At 41.3% G+C, this 15,521-nt stretch overlaps 1 protein-coding gene across 1 annotated transcript in view; it reads left to right on the forward strand.

Annotated features, from left to right (window-relative positions):
• Positions 1-11,822, forward strand: part of LOC308073617 (protein mono-ADP-ribosyltransferase PARP14-like) — a 30,024-nt gene extending 18,202 nt beyond the window's left edge. The window contains exons 14-22 of the mRNA XM_080412625.1: positions 45-107; positions 235-411; positions 1,338-1,534; positions 3,679-3,811; positions 5,281-5,573; positions 6,077-6,440; positions 7,004-7,167; positions 7,609-7,783; positions 8,447-11,822. Of these exons, the coding sequence (XP_080268751.1) occupies positions 45-107; positions 235-411; positions 1,338-1,534; positions 3,679-3,811; positions 5,281-5,573; positions 6,077-6,440; positions 7,004-7,167; positions 7,609-7,783; positions 8,447-8,742 (1,862 nt within the window). The 3' untranslated portion in view covers positions 8,743-11,822. The remainder of the gene's footprint in view (positions 1-44; positions 108-234; positions 412-1,337; positions 1,535-3,678; positions 3,812-5,280; positions 5,574-6,076; positions 6,441-7,003; positions 7,168-7,608; positions 7,784-8,446) is intronic.
• Positions 11,823-15,521: the final 3,699 nt, after the last annotated feature.

Raw genomic sequence — 15,521 nt, forward strand, 5'->3', positions numbered from 1 at the left:
TGTAGTGTAATGCCACCTTAAGAACCCACTTGTTTTCATTTTAGGTGTCAGTGGAGCCATTTTCAAAGCAGCTGGGCTTTCAGTTGAACAAGAATGCCAAAACATCCGTGAGTTTTGAATATACATGGTTTTTAATCTAATCTGTCTGCATGAAGTGGGTTTGATTTTGATGTAAAAATGCACTGTAATTTCTGTCCATGTGATTTGGTTGCTGCCCTCTGGTTGTGTCTGAAGGGCCCCTGAAAGGTGATCAGGTTGGAGTGACGAGTGGCGGAGCGTTGCAGTGTGACTTCATCCTGCACATGGTGGGGCCGCACAGCGCAGCGGACGCCACCACACGCGTCCGCAAGGTGCTGGAACGCTGCGAAGAGAACGCCATCACCACGTTGTCCTTCCCTGCTGTGGGAACTGGTAGGCACTATTATTCAACCATAGCCATATATTATACTTTGGCTATTCAAAAATAGCAGATCTGCAAGCTCATAGCGCGTCACGATGAGCTTGTAGATCTGCTATTTTTGAAAAATCTTGAAAATTTGTGCAAATCTTTGAATATATATATTTATTTTTGGTCGGGTCCCTGGAACAAACATTTTCAAGATGGGGGTCCGCGGCCAAATACATATCATTTTAGGGGTCCTTGACATAAGTTTTTTAGAAAACTGTTAGGATTTAGAAGACATTTTTGTAGAACCAGCCTCAGGTCTTAATGGGTTAAGCAATAACTCACTACAGGCCATGGTATATTGTTATTATACCACAGCCCAGGACACATGGGGCTCTTTGTCTGCCCATATTCCCTCTGGAAAGATTACTAGTCGTAGAGAAATACCAAATTATCCCTGGGAAGGAATATCACTGTTCTTAGAGAAATGCCTAACCAACCCTGGTGATATTGCTGGTTTTGAAACAATATCAAACAACCTATATTCACAATATATATTGTATACTTGATTTTGGTCACATAAATACAAGTAATCACAATATAACTTGAAGCCAAGATAAACACATACAAAAGTGTAATCACTTGTTTCCAATGTGGTCCTGCAAAACATGTAACATCCCAACTTATTAAACTGCATAGTTAAATAAAATCAGAAATGGAGTTGAAATGTAATTAAATGAGCTTTGATTCTTTGAGCAAATAATTTAAGTGGAAATTAAATTTAAAAAACTAAACACGTAGAAGCACATTCATTTTGAAGTATGAATGGAATTTTCAGTGGGTAAAAATGTTGACAATGTCATCAATTGAACATCAAGCTTTCTGAAAACAAAAGAGACATTTTGAATCATCATACATTTGGTGTACTCTTCCCTCTCCTTGTTAACCGCAGGCGCCGGAGGCGTGTCAGGCTTGGATTGCGTTGAGGCCATCCTGCAGGGCATCACAGTCCATCTATCCTCTACTGCCTCCACTGTCCTGAAGCTCATCTACATAGTCATCCAACAGGACACCATCCTCCAAGCCTTTCTGCAGGGCTTCATCCAGTGGAAGTCAAACCAGAGTGTAAGTTCACACACTTGTACACCCGTATGTACATAAACAGTACGTATTGATCCTGCTGATCCAAAGGGACTTACAACAAATGCAGAAAATATGATCATTTTTGAATAGTGAAACACAACTACACTTTTGCTATTTACTAAATAATTGTTTTATTATAATAATAATAATGTTGTTCTAGTCACCTAAAATCAAGGAGGAGCGTATACGTACAGTAGAAATTGGTGCTAGGGATATAAAGTATAGTGTCTTGACAAGACTTAATTGATGATCATGATGGTGATTATAATTTTCAAATCTCTTTTCACTTAAACCACTTGAACCATAGCATCCCTATTGACCTTATTCCTGGCCACACCCACTGTAGGCCTGGCCATGCCCACTGTGGGCATGGCCATGCCCACTGTGGGCATCGCCAGGTAGGGGAGGTGGGGAGCCCCATATCAATGAGTTTCCTGTTTACCAGTGTTGCCATGTCTGCTTATAATAAGCAATTTGGGGCTGCTTTAAAGTGTAGTTGCTTAATTGGGCTTGCTTTCTAATGTTTTTTAAACCAGTGGTTCCCACATTTTTTCATGTCAAGGACCACCAGATTAATATGTCCACAGAGTCGCAGACCCCCATCTGAAAATATGTGGTGCCAGCGACCCCCATACAAGATTTGTGTTGTTAAAATTTTGGAAAGTAGCAGATCTACAAACTCACAACATGTCACAATGTGACACATTGTGTGCTTGTTGATCTGGTATTTTCAAATATCCGATTTAAAATGGTAAAACTGAGCTAGTTGCTTCTTTTGGGCTTGTTTTCATAGACCTGGCCGCTTATTTCATTGCTAAATCTGGCAACACACTGATTACCTGCTCACTTTATTACTAGGGAGGAAGTGAACAGATATTGAATGAAGCAGCATACAGAGAAAAACTAAATGGCGCCCCCTGTAAGAGACAATGGCGGCGCCCTGGAGAAGTTCAGGAATAAGGTGGATTATCTGGGGCCAATATTTGCCAAAAATAGCGCATCTACAAACTCACAAGGCGTCGCAACGCAACCCGTGGTGAGCTTGTAAATCGGCTGTTTTCAGCAATGAGATTTGGCGTAGAGGGAAGAAAAGAGCGGACCAAGTACAGAGTCAATCCTGATCAGTTAGGTATTCGTTTACTAAGTATAGAGGGTTTAAGTTAGCCTGGTAAAGCCCCTCCCTCCGGAAAATCTAATTTCCATTTGATTTCAGGAAGGAGTCTGGCATGAGGGCTTGTTTGGCTTTTTTTCGCCGTCCACCAAGTGGACGAGCCTATCAGCATCCTTAGCCTGGTAAAGCCCATCGTTCTGTGATTGACAGCAAAAGTTGGCCAATCAGGTGGCGAGTTCGAGTGAACCCGAATGGATCCGAGTCAGATCCGAGTGCAGCCGACGGCAGACATTGTTTTCTGTCTGCTGTTTTTGGTTTTCGGTTTTAAAACGCACTTTATCATATAAAATACAGTGATGGGTGAAATAATCATCGCCAGTAATAAAACGCAAAGCACTGTGGTAGACTGCTTCCAGAGGCTTCAGTGTGGAGAGTGAAGCATGCATATACAGTATATCCCCATAGTCAAATACAGACATTATTACAGATTGAACAATAGTCTTTCTGCTGGTAAAAGAAAAACAGGACCTGTTTCTGTAAAGGAAGCCAATTTGTCCTCTTAATTTTTTTATTAGGTTCTCCACATGAACCTTAAATGAGAGTTTGGCATCTAGCCAAATGCCCAGGTATTTATAAGATGTGACCAGCTCAATTTGTTCACCTTTTAGATTGTTTAACTTCATATATGTGGTCAATTAATCATGACAGAGCCTATTTAAAAATAAAATTTCAGAGAACCGGCAGGGGCGGGCAGTGACACGAATGTATCCGAATAAGGCAACCGATTTTGGGCATGGCCCTTTCAAAAGTCCTGTTGCGTCACATTGATCTGGAGGTGGTAAAAAGGAACTGCTGATTGGCTGAAAGGGTTGTCAGTCAACGGTATTACTCCCGCCCAACTTCAGCCCACAGTCAAAAACACACACAGGTTCTCATGCCAGACTCCTTCCTGAAATCAAATGGAAATTAGATTTTCCGGAGGGAGGGGCTTTACCAGGCTAGGTTTAAGTGGTTAAAGGGATATTTCACTTTCAAACAGGCTTCAATCCCAGCCATCAACAGTGAAGGCATGGTGGGACCAGTGAAGGTCAAGGTGTTTAGTGCTGACATCACTCAGGAGAAGACGGATGCTGTTGTCAGCAGCACCAACACCTCCCTCGATCTCAGTTCAGGTACAGTTAATACATCTTTATGATGAGGCCAGGAGACAGTGCCGTCACATCATACCACTATGGTTTTATCATTTCTTTTACATATGAAATCATTTGATCATAGTCACAAATACATTTTTCTTTTAATATCTCTGTTGTCCGGCAGAAATCTCCAAAATGTAAAGTGGAGTTAGGAGGTTTTGTTCATCATTGATAAGAACAGCTAAATGGACCTCCAAGCTCACTATGAGGTTGGAGGTCAAAAGGGGGTGGAGCCTGGAGTCAGCAAAACCAGCTAACTCCACCCCCCTTTGGTGGACTTGCTGGTTTAGCAGAAAGTTTGAGGATCCAATGGAGTTAGCTGGTTTTGTCAGAAGCTCTTTTTAATACTTTTCATTGGTTCAATATTTTTTAATCAACACACAGACGTAAAGGGTGTTCAATATACTAATTTATGAAAAAAAAAATGCAAAAGCGGAGAAATGGAGTTAGCTGGTTTCTGCCGGACAGCATACATGACATTTTAGAGATATGCTACTCGTTAGGTTTACATTAAGTTACAGTTTACTTAAACTTAAACTTTGCAGATTTTCAACCTAAATCAAGCTATTACAGAAAAGGTTTAACGTCAAACTCCTCATTCAGCCCATGAGGGGCCATGGTATTTAATGTATATATATAGAAGGATTCTCGTTGTAGTAATAATCGATTCTGATCACCTCCTCGAGGGGGCCTATCTACCTTCTTTATACCCCAGTTTCATTTCAAGAACATTTTGTGTAATAGCTTTTTGTCTTTTAACTTTTTTTCTCTTTATTATACGTCTTTTTGTCTATGCCTTCCCTATGGTACCATATGTGTGTACTCGTTCACTTATTTGATTTGTGCATCTAGGCCTTGAGTGATGTCTATTTGGAGCTGCTAAACTATTGCTCTATTCCTAATGTGTCTTTTTTGGGATCCCAAAAACACCCATGTACTGCCTATAATTAGTCCATTGGCTTTTTTGCCTCTTAAAACTGTATTGTGCTGCATTATGTCACTACATGTCACAAAAATGAATGAATTTCTATTTTTCAAAAGATGAATTGAATTTCTATTTTTCTAAAAATGAATTAGAATGAATGAATTTCTATATTTATTGAACTTCTATTTTTCTAAAGATGAATTTAATTTCTATTTTTCTAAAAATGAACTGTTTTTCTAAAAATTGTTTGCTCCCTATGTCTGCACTCTTCATACCTGATGAAGACCCGAAGGGGTGGAAACGTTGTGTGCTGTGAGCCTTAAATAGAATTGTGGTCGCTGGAGCGTCAACAGTGTGCGGACTTCCTCTTCTATATCTGAATTTCCCCTCTGGGATTAATAAAGTATCTATCTATCTCTCTATCTATCTATATAAGCAGTTAAGCAAATCTTACATTTGTTTATTTAAAAATAGCCGATCCAGCATTTATAACACATATTTGTCTACTAAACTATTCCCACAGGGACCAAAAAGGTACACCACCGTCCCGCAACGTCAAAACCAGCCACGGCCAACCCTTCCACATCCACCCAGCTGAACACGCTGAGCCTGTCCAGCGCCTGCAGAGCCGTGTCCTTCCCCACCATGGAGGCGGAGGTGATGGGCTGCTCTGCCGCCAGCCTGGCCCAAGTCAAAAAGATCATGGACGACCTGATATCCGAGGAGTGCCACAGTCAGGACCTGTCCTCCAGCCAGCTGCCCCTGCTGCTGGAGTCAGAGAAGCAGGCCATTGTGGATCTCAGCCAGAAGAGCCAGGTGAGCAGTGGTGTAAAGTAACTAAGTACTGTACCTAAATACGATTTTGAGTTATTTGTACTTTACTTGAGATTTTCCCATTTCCAATACTTTCACTTCTCCACTACATCTCGGATCCAAATATTGTACTTTTACTCCGCTACAATTATTTGAAAACTTTAGTTCCTAGTTACTTTGCAGATATACATTATTACATTGTAAAACATACATTAACCACCATAGCCCTAATTTATACATAGGCTATTTGAAAATGGCTGATCTACAAGCTAACAAGGCGTTGCATCACGACGCCTTGTGAGCTTGTAGATCTGCTATTTTCAAACCTTTTAGTACTTTTACTGTTGGTGCTTTAAGTACATTTTGATACCAATACTTTTGACTTTTACTCAAGCAAATTTTGAATTCCGGACTTTTACTTGCAACAGAGTACGGTACTTCTACATTGCAGTATTGATACTTTTACTTGAGTAAAACATTTGAGTACTTTTTCCACCGCTGGCCAGGTGAGCGTGCTCGTGTCGGCCCCGGACAAAGCCACCGTCTCGGGGAAGAAGGACGACGTCCTGACCGCCGTCCTGCAGATCAGAGAGTTCCTCCAAAAGGCCAAGGATAGAGAGAGCAGGCAGGAGGAGGAGAAGAGGCTCTGTGAGATGGTGTGTTGGGAGGCGGCGGTGGGCGAGGCCTGGGGAGCGCTGGACCAGAGCGTGAGCTTAGACCTGGAACATGCGCTGTGCGACAGGCGGCCCAGCATCACCTACAGCCACTCGGGCCAAACGTACACCGTGGATCTGAAGAGCATGCAGCGCACAGACGCTACAGGAACCATCACAAGGGTCAAGAGAACCTCAAAGGCCGATTCTGATACAGGTACATTGTGTAGAAATGTGTTTATTTATTATTAATGATTATAATAACAATTAATAGTTAAAGGTAGGGTAAGTGATATTTTTTGGTATTTATATTTTTTTTGTTAAAAGGTTAAAGTACTATATTCTGATAGTGATCATTGCTACAGAGCGTTTGTTCGGTCACAGGGGTCTCTCCAGCTCTTTAGTAAACAGAATATAGTACATTTTCAGGTAGGTGACAAAATTTAAGCCAATCAGGAGAGAGCACTGAAAATGCATTTTCTGTTTAATAAAGAGCTGGAGAGACATGGAGACTCCTTTTACTGAACAAACACTCTATCAATGAGTACTATCAGAATATAGAGCTATTTAACACTTATTTTAACCAAAGTAAATGACTTTCCCTACCTTTAACTACAATTGTTACTAAGTTTTATTTATATTTATTAAACATACATGAATGATCTATATTTAGTTAATATTTCTGTAATGTTAATTTTAATTGTAGTGCCTTTCATACAGTATATAACATGTAGCTGAGGCAGAATGTTCTCATTGTACTAAGATGTCCCTCTCTCTCAGGTGTCATACAGTCTCCACCAACCTGGACCCAGATGGGCAACAAGGACATGGATATTGTTGACGTTGCTCCAACCTCAGGAGAGTACAAGAAAGTTGAGACAGAATTCGTTTTAACATCCCAAAGTCCACAAGCTGGTATCAAGCCGAACATTCAAGTTGTCAAGGTAATATATACTTTAGTTAGGTTTGGGTATACTTTGTTATGAATTGTCGTTATAAAGCCTTAAACACTTAAATTAAATGAATTGTATTGTTTCTATCATAACGCGTCACTTTACGCACTGTAGGCTGGTGTCACTTTACAGTACCTTTGGTAAACATACAAAGACAGCATTGTGAAGTGTTATTTCTGAATGTCATATGTCCGTCTCACAATAGAACATTACGATACAGGTTAAAAATCACAGTGTCAGTCTGTTTAATCCCTCTGTTATAACATAATTCACAATAGTCATTCTGACACCAATCTGGGAACCCATTCGGGTGCTTCTATGTTTATTCCTACTAACAACAATAAAGGCAGTAGTGCTGACATATTCTGCTGTCTTGAGTGTTTATTCTAACACTAATACCATTGTACAATATAACTCTGTTAATGTCCACAGATCCAGAGGATCCAGAATATAGACCAGTGGCAGCGGTACGCCTTCAGGAAACAGCTGCTGGATAAGAGGTATCCCAACAACAAGAATGAGATGAACCTCTACCACGGCACGACCTCAGCCATCTGCCAAAAGATCAACTCCAGCGGCTTCAACAGGAGCTTCTGTGGTAGAAATGGTAGGTAGTGGTGTACTTTAGTACAGTGGATCAGCCCTGACGGCACAAACGCGCATTGACATGAACTCCAGAAAACCAGAGAAATGCTAAATTAGCCCCCTGGATTATAATAATGTTTTATATTTACATATTTTCTTTCACACATAAGATGTAGCTGTGACAGCTAGTTTTCTAGTTGGTGCTGAGAATTTCTATTATCTTTATTACTAGCTCACAAGAAGTCTTTCTGACACACACACACACACACACACACACACACACAGTACTGTATGAGCACAAATGCACAGATACATATCACTAGATCTCGTATGTATATATACTACTGTAGATCTAGTATGCATTCTAGATAGTATGCATACTAGATCTAGTAAATAGTCATGAACATAGTCAGGACCATAGTCAGCACCATGCATAATCATTAACTTAGTCAGCATTAGTCAGCACCATAGTCATTAACATAGTCAGCACCATAGTCATTAATAGTCAACAGCATAGTATTTTAGTCAGCACCATAATCATTAACATATCAGCACCATAGTCAGCACCATAGTCATTAACATAGTCATAAACCATAATCAACACACACACACACACACACACACACACACATGTATACATATTTTCATCATATTAATGAGTTTCCTCTTAATTCTGTTTTCTCAGCCACTGCGTATGGTAATGGGACCTATTTTGCCAAAGAATCCTGGTATTCACTACAAGACGCCTACTCCAACCCTGATGCCAATGGCTTCAAGTACATCTACCATGCTCGAGTCCTGGTCGGGAAACCCTGCGAAGGGACCAGCGGCATGTTGGAGCCATCACCTCTCAACCCCGGTAACCTGGGCGCAGGCCTGCATGACTGTGCAGTGGACGACCCACTGAATCCATTAATCTACGTGGTGTTTTGCGATGCAGGCGCTTATCCTGACTATCTGATCACCTTCAAGACATCGTGAGGAACACTGGGAAACAATCAGAGTACAATTTGACGGTTTGCAATAAAAAATATGGCCACACAATGAAACATTTTGTTCTCTTATCAACCCCTCGTAAAAAGGATTTAAACACGTCAGTCTTGTTTTTTAGTGGAAACCTTTAAATTGCTTATACTGTGAGCATCCTGGTGACACTTTGTCTTGAGCACAAACATTTGACTTTTAATGATAAATTGCACTCTGATGTGTCTACACTGTGGGAGAAATATGGTGTTTTACAACCAAATATACTGTGCAGTATAGGCTGTATTTACACAGTGAATACATTTTTCACTTTTTCAATTATATTGATTGACAGTATATATACATTTTTGAGTACATACATTTTCTTTCCTAATTGAATTGACAAAATCCTCTAAAATACAGTCGTTGTGACCAGATGTGTGATACTGTTGTAGGTAAATAGTTATGAAATTCAATTCAATTCAAACTTTATCCCAGACACATAGGGGGTCCATTAGAGTACATACAAATCATCACACAACAAATAAAAAAAACACAATCAATAAATAGAGGCTGACTCTCCAGTGTTTACGCAGCCTGGACGTGCACCGGAGACAGCTCTTCTCTTCCCAGGATTGACTATATCCTCAATAATACTGTTCCGGGACTCATCCAGGCGAGACATGAATCCATACATTGAGGGCCGTATTCTGTGTGAGATTTGAACAAACCACTAATTACGGATTTCGGACTAGGCAAGAGGCGTTTCCCCGCAAAATTCGGTATTCTGTGGCACCCCTCTCACCCGCCAAACACCTGAGCTACCCCTTACATTATGCATAGGTGTGGTTTGGGCGGTACAATGATAAAACCAATCACCGTGCCAGAAGCCATTGCCTTTAAGAGAAGACTGTGCTAGCCGTCATCCCCGATCCAATATATGCTCTAGCCTATCTCACTGTCTGCGCTGTTGCCTGGTCTGATTATTATAAGCCGCATTGGGCTTGTTTTCCTTCTCTTTTTTTATTTTATCCAAATAAAATGTTATATCAATTTGTAGCCTATTGTGTTCACAATAAGCTTGTCATATTAGTCAGATCCGGAATAGTATATGAAAGCCATTTAAAATATTTATACTATTGGTACACACCGGCTGCTCCCAAATAATTAATTACATCATGTTGCGACAACGCTCCTACGTGGTACACAGACAAACAGTAGCACATGGGTATAATAAATTGGAAAGTTTTAGGAAAGGTCTATAGCCTATGTACTCACGTTGGCTGTTATCGTTCTATTTCCACCATTCTAATGGATTCCAGGGGTGTGTAAACATCTCTGAAGTTGCTCCATAGTTTCCTCTGAAGTGACGCAGTTAAAGTTAACTTACTGTACATCCATATTGTCCCCGTTATCTTTCATCATCCACCTTTGTTCAGTAATCCCGAACAGAGCTAAACTTTAAGTGTACATCAATCAAAGCCTCTCAAACCCAGACACATTGCTGCGATGCGTATGTGCGTCGCCTACCTACCCAAAATAACAGACATACAAGCTATCAACGGCGCTGCGTCATGTCTGTCGACAGCTTACAGATCTGTTATTTTGGACAGCATAAACAATGAGGCGCGCGCGCGCCACGGAGTAGCCTAACACTAAACCAAAAACATTACATTACGTGGTCAACAACATACTAGACATGTAACTTGCTTGGAGCTTTTAATGCAGTGGTTCTCAACCTGTGGGTCGAGACCACAATGGAGCACCCAACGCCTGGCGAGCTTGTAGATCTGCTATTTTCACAATATTTATCTGTGGAACCGAGTCAAACAAAATGGGGGGGTCCCCACTCCCCAGTTCAAATATGGTTCTTTGGGGGGTCAATGGCCTGAAAAGATTGAGAACCTTTAATGCAGTAAACATGACAGCGTTTACGTGGGGAATATAATAATATATATAATATATCATATAATATTCACCCGCAGCATGGGTTTAACGAGACAGCAGCCAAAATGAAAATCACACTAGATGATCTGATCATCTCATAAAAAATTTAAGTGCTTAAGATTTTAGCCCAAACCCAACGGGACCCGACCCGGCCCGTCGGCACCGGCTGGGCCGGGTCGACGTTTTTTTTAAATCCAAATAAATTCATATATTAATTAATTTGTAGCGTATTGTGTTCACAATAAGCAACTTGTCATATTCAGATCCCCAAGAGTATATGAAAGCCATTTAAAATAGTTATATATTCTTACACAGCTGATGCCAAATAATTAATCAACAGGGCAGCGCAACGAAAAAGTAGGTCAAATCAATCAGCGGTCTTGTCATGACGGCAGCAGCAGAGAGCCCCCTTTAAAGTTTAAACCATAACATGACATATAGAATGGACCTTCAGACTATTGAGCTTTCTTCATGTCTTTTTCACCTCAAAGTAAATGTTGGATTATTTCTTCAAATGAGAGCACAGGCAGCGGGCAGTAGAAGGTAACATTGGATGTGATTTCTCCATCGCAAAAATGATTACGGTTATTCTATGAAACATATATTTCATAGAATAACCATAATCATTTTTTAAATGGTTATGGGGCAGTGTATATATTTATATAGCCCTATTTGCTCCAAGCTGTTTTTTAAATAAAATATAGACTGTTGGAATAGGGTAGAATGACTCCTGTTCTTAACGAATTACCAAGATTTAATGAGAAATAAGGCTTCTTTAGAAAAATGACTGACGGGCTGGGCTGGGCCTAATTTGTCAATTATTAGTCAAGCCGGGCTGAAATATTTAGGGGATATGAAAGCTCTAGTTAGTAGTTTGAAGTTCTCATGTGGCCTTATAGTTGCTTCTTTTTGTTTTCATAGACCTGTGGTTGCTTATTTCTCGCCAAGGCTGGCAACACGGCTCATGGTCCAACGCACAAAGCCATTGCAGTGTCTGTGTGCACTTGGCAGGTGCTTTTAGAAACCGGCGGGTGGTATTAGATTCCACTATCCCCCCTCCCCAAGCCGTACCCATGTGTGTCTGCAGAATGGCAATGTGGGGGATATAGCAACAACATGCCCACGGGCACACCTCCATGCGCAAATAACGGCGTCGGCATAATGGTGACGGGTAGAGCAGGTGCTAGAATAACCTATTGGGGCGGCGCAGCTCCATTATCGGTATTTAACGTGGTTTGGGGGGGGGGGGGGAAGTGCTCGAGAATAGAGCGGTGAGTGCCTTAGGAGAGCCTCACATGTGTGGATTCCACACGTCACAAACAGGTGACTGGCACTGCCATCTAGGGACCTTAAGTAGTATCCTCAGGGCATCATTGTAGGCCACTTTAAGCCTCCGCATGCTACCTTTCTTGTATGTGCACCACAGGAAAGCTGTATACATGGGAGTGCAGAATGCTTTAAAAAGTGCACACTTGACAGGATCTGAACACATACTGAACCTGCGAAGCAGCATATTAGCCTGACCATAAAGTTTGCGGCACTGCTTAGAGATATCTCTATCACCATGGAGATAATCAGTGAAAATGTGGCCAAGATTTCGGTTTTTGATTTCCTGGCACACTAATAGACGACTGTCACGTAAGTGAAAGGCTGGGAAGGCCAATTTCTTGTCCTCATGGCATGATAAATTATGTCATGATCATTGCCATGAAAATGCATACAACTCCTTTGAAGTTCATTGCTGCTGAAATGTTTTGTTTTTCTCTGATTGCACTGCCAAAATTTCATTCCAATGAAACAATTGTATGGAAATAAAGTTAAACCATAGTTTCAAAGATGCACGTTTCGTTCCTTAATTTCCATGGACCGCTTAATAAGTAACACTAATATAATGCTCAGACCTGAGGAAGTGCCTGGTGGCTGGAAACTTTGCCAAATAAATGAAGCAAGCAGAAGATCCTCTCGATCTGTGGAGATTGCCATAGTGATATTGTTTAATGGTATTAGTGTCAGAATAATCTCTCTGTTAGCACCACTGCCTTAAAGGGCAAGACCACTTTGGTAGAGATGTGGGTTGTGTAGTTGCCTTGCCAGTTTGTAACTCCAAAGGTGGACAAGAAATCAAAAATAATTGTAATAATAATGTTTCAGCTATAAGCAGTAGAAACATTCCACTGCCAATATGGCCGCTTGGCCGATGTCATAAAGAGTGAGCCAGCTCCTTGCTAGAAAACAAACCGTGACACTTTGGGAACAAAGCAGACAGCAGTGTGTAACATTACTGGCACAACAAATATTTTCAGATGGGAGTCTGTGGCCAAATACACAAAGTTTGAGAATCAACAGGGTAACAGGGCGAGTGGGCAGACTGGGCACCTCCATGTAAAATGTACTATTTGGTCCAAAATGTTACAACATAAAATATTTGGAAAACAGTCTTAAGTCATGTAAAGTATACATGATTAGAACATGATTGAACATTTGACAATTAAGGTCTAATATTTCTACAATTGCTACAAATTACTACAAAACCTGTATTTCCAATCATTTTGTTGAAGGGTAAATTTAAGTCTGATAACGATGTACAGCATACATGTTCAAATCATCTTTACTTTACTTAATGTACATTACTTACATTGCTTATTTTTTTTAACATTTTGGACAAAATAGCACATTTTACGTCGTTTTACACTCTTACAATGACAGATATTGCATTGCCGTGATTGGAGTTAAATGGTGCACTTTTAAAGCTTTTCAATTATGAAGCGAGTCTGTGAAGGTCATTCTGTGATTTATGATTGTGCATCTCAATATAGAAAGAATATGACTGTACAGACTGGTAACATATATACGCTACAAAGTCAAAGCCTTGGTGTCTTGTTTAGAGGACTCCTTGTTAAATACACAAATGTGTTCATTACAAAGGGGCAAATGAAGGTCAGCTTTAAGTACACACAGAACTGCAGGTGACTTGCATTTGCAATAAAAGTCTAGATTTCTGTTGGAACTTTGGTATTACACTGCCACCTAGAGGCCTTAAACGGGACATAATGTGTTATATGACACATGAACCCTAGCGCCCCTGTTCTGGCCATGTCACAATAGGCGAACATTCGGCCAAAATAGCAGATTTTGTGCAGACTGTAGAGGGAAAAAGGAGACGACCAAGTATAGCCCTTGGGGGCAGGCACCCTGGTCAAAAAGGTATAAAGAGTTTAAGCAGTGGTGGAAAAGGTACTCAAATTGTTTCCTAAGTAAAATTATCAATACTGCAATGTAGAAATACTTGGTTACTCTGTTAAGTAAAGGGCATGTGTTCAAAATGTTACTTGAGTAAAAGTACAAAAGTATTGGCATCAAAATATACTTAAAGTACCAAAAGTAAAAGTACGAAAATGTTTGAAAAAAGCAGATCTACAAGCCCACAGCTTGCCACGATGTGACACGTTGTGGGCTTGTAGATCGGCTATTTTCAAATAGCCCATGTATAAAATACGGCTAAAGTGGTTAATGTATGTTTTATAATATAAAAATGTATATCTGCGAAGTAACTAGTAAGGGCATGCTCCCACCGCACTTTTATTTTACCTCTGGGGCAGAATCTGCCAATGCTTTGTCAATGTAAATGCGTGGATTCACGCAAGAGCGGATCTTTCCGCATGTCGCGCAGACCTTGTGTTTATCTGCTCTACACAACTTGTCCATTGTAAGCATATATAACTGCTGGAGGCAGGAGCTGCTTTTCCCCCTCTGTCCAATCGGGTGAGTCACAGGCGGATCGTCCCAAGACTCAGGAAGCACCATGGTGCTCAAGGCAGAAGGCGGTGCGGGCTACGGGGAGGGTCCTGAAAGTGTGACAGGTGCGTCACTCCCTTTTTTTTAATCCGCTGGCTGCAAAAAAACTGCGTTTAACAGCAGCCGACCATGTTTTGGTGGGAGCGCGCCCGCACTTTTATTTTACCTCTGGGGTGGAATCTGCCAATGCTTTATCAATGCAAATGCATGGATTCACACAAGAACGGATCTTTCCGCATGTCGCGCAGACCGTGCGTTTATCCGCTCTATACGACTTGTCCATTTGAAGCATATAACTGCTGGAGGCAGGAGCTGCTTTTCCTCCTCTGTCCATTGATTGGTTGATTGAAAAAAAAATTAGGCAAAATAATGTAAAACAACAGTTACATTTATCATACTTTTGTCTAAAAGGTCCGACCAAAAAAGTCCTTGCGGACTTGTTTCCGTTGGGGTCCTTGAATTAATTTCATAGACATATATAGTAGCAATCGGGTGAATCGAAGGCGGACCGTCCCAAGACTCAGGAAGCAACATGGTGCTCAAGGCAGAAGGCGGTGCAGGCTACGGGGAGGGTTCTGAAAGTGAGTGACAGGTGCGTCACTCCCGTTTTTTAGAATCCGCTGGCTGCAAAAAACTGTGTTTAACAGCACAACCTGCGTTTAACAGCAGCCGACCATGTTTTGGTGGGAACGCGCCCTAAGGGCGCGCTCTCACCAAAAGTTGGCTGTCACTCACTTTCAGGAGCCTCCCCGTAGCCCGCACCGCCTGCTGCCTTGAGCACCATGGTGCTTCCTGAGTCTTGGGACGCTCCGCCTTCCACTCACCCGATTGGACAGAGGGGGAAAATCAGCTCCTGCCTCCTGCAGTTTTCTGCTTCCAATGGACAAGTCACGGAGAGCAGATAAACGCAAGGTCTGCGCGACAAGCGGAAAAATCCGCTCTTGCGTGAATCCACGCATTTACATTGACAATGCATTGGCAGATTCTGCCCCAGAGGTAAAATAAAAGTGCGTGAGAGCGCGCCCTAACTGAAGTTTTCAAATAATTGTAGTGGA

Source organism: Gymnoscopelus braueri, assembly GCF_963280865.1.
Source record: "Gymnoscopelus braueri genome assembly, chromosome: 18".
Taxonomy (NCBI): domain Eukaryota; kingdom Metazoa; phylum Chordata; class Actinopteri; order Myctophiformes; family Myctophidae; genus Gymnoscopelus; species Gymnoscopelus braueri.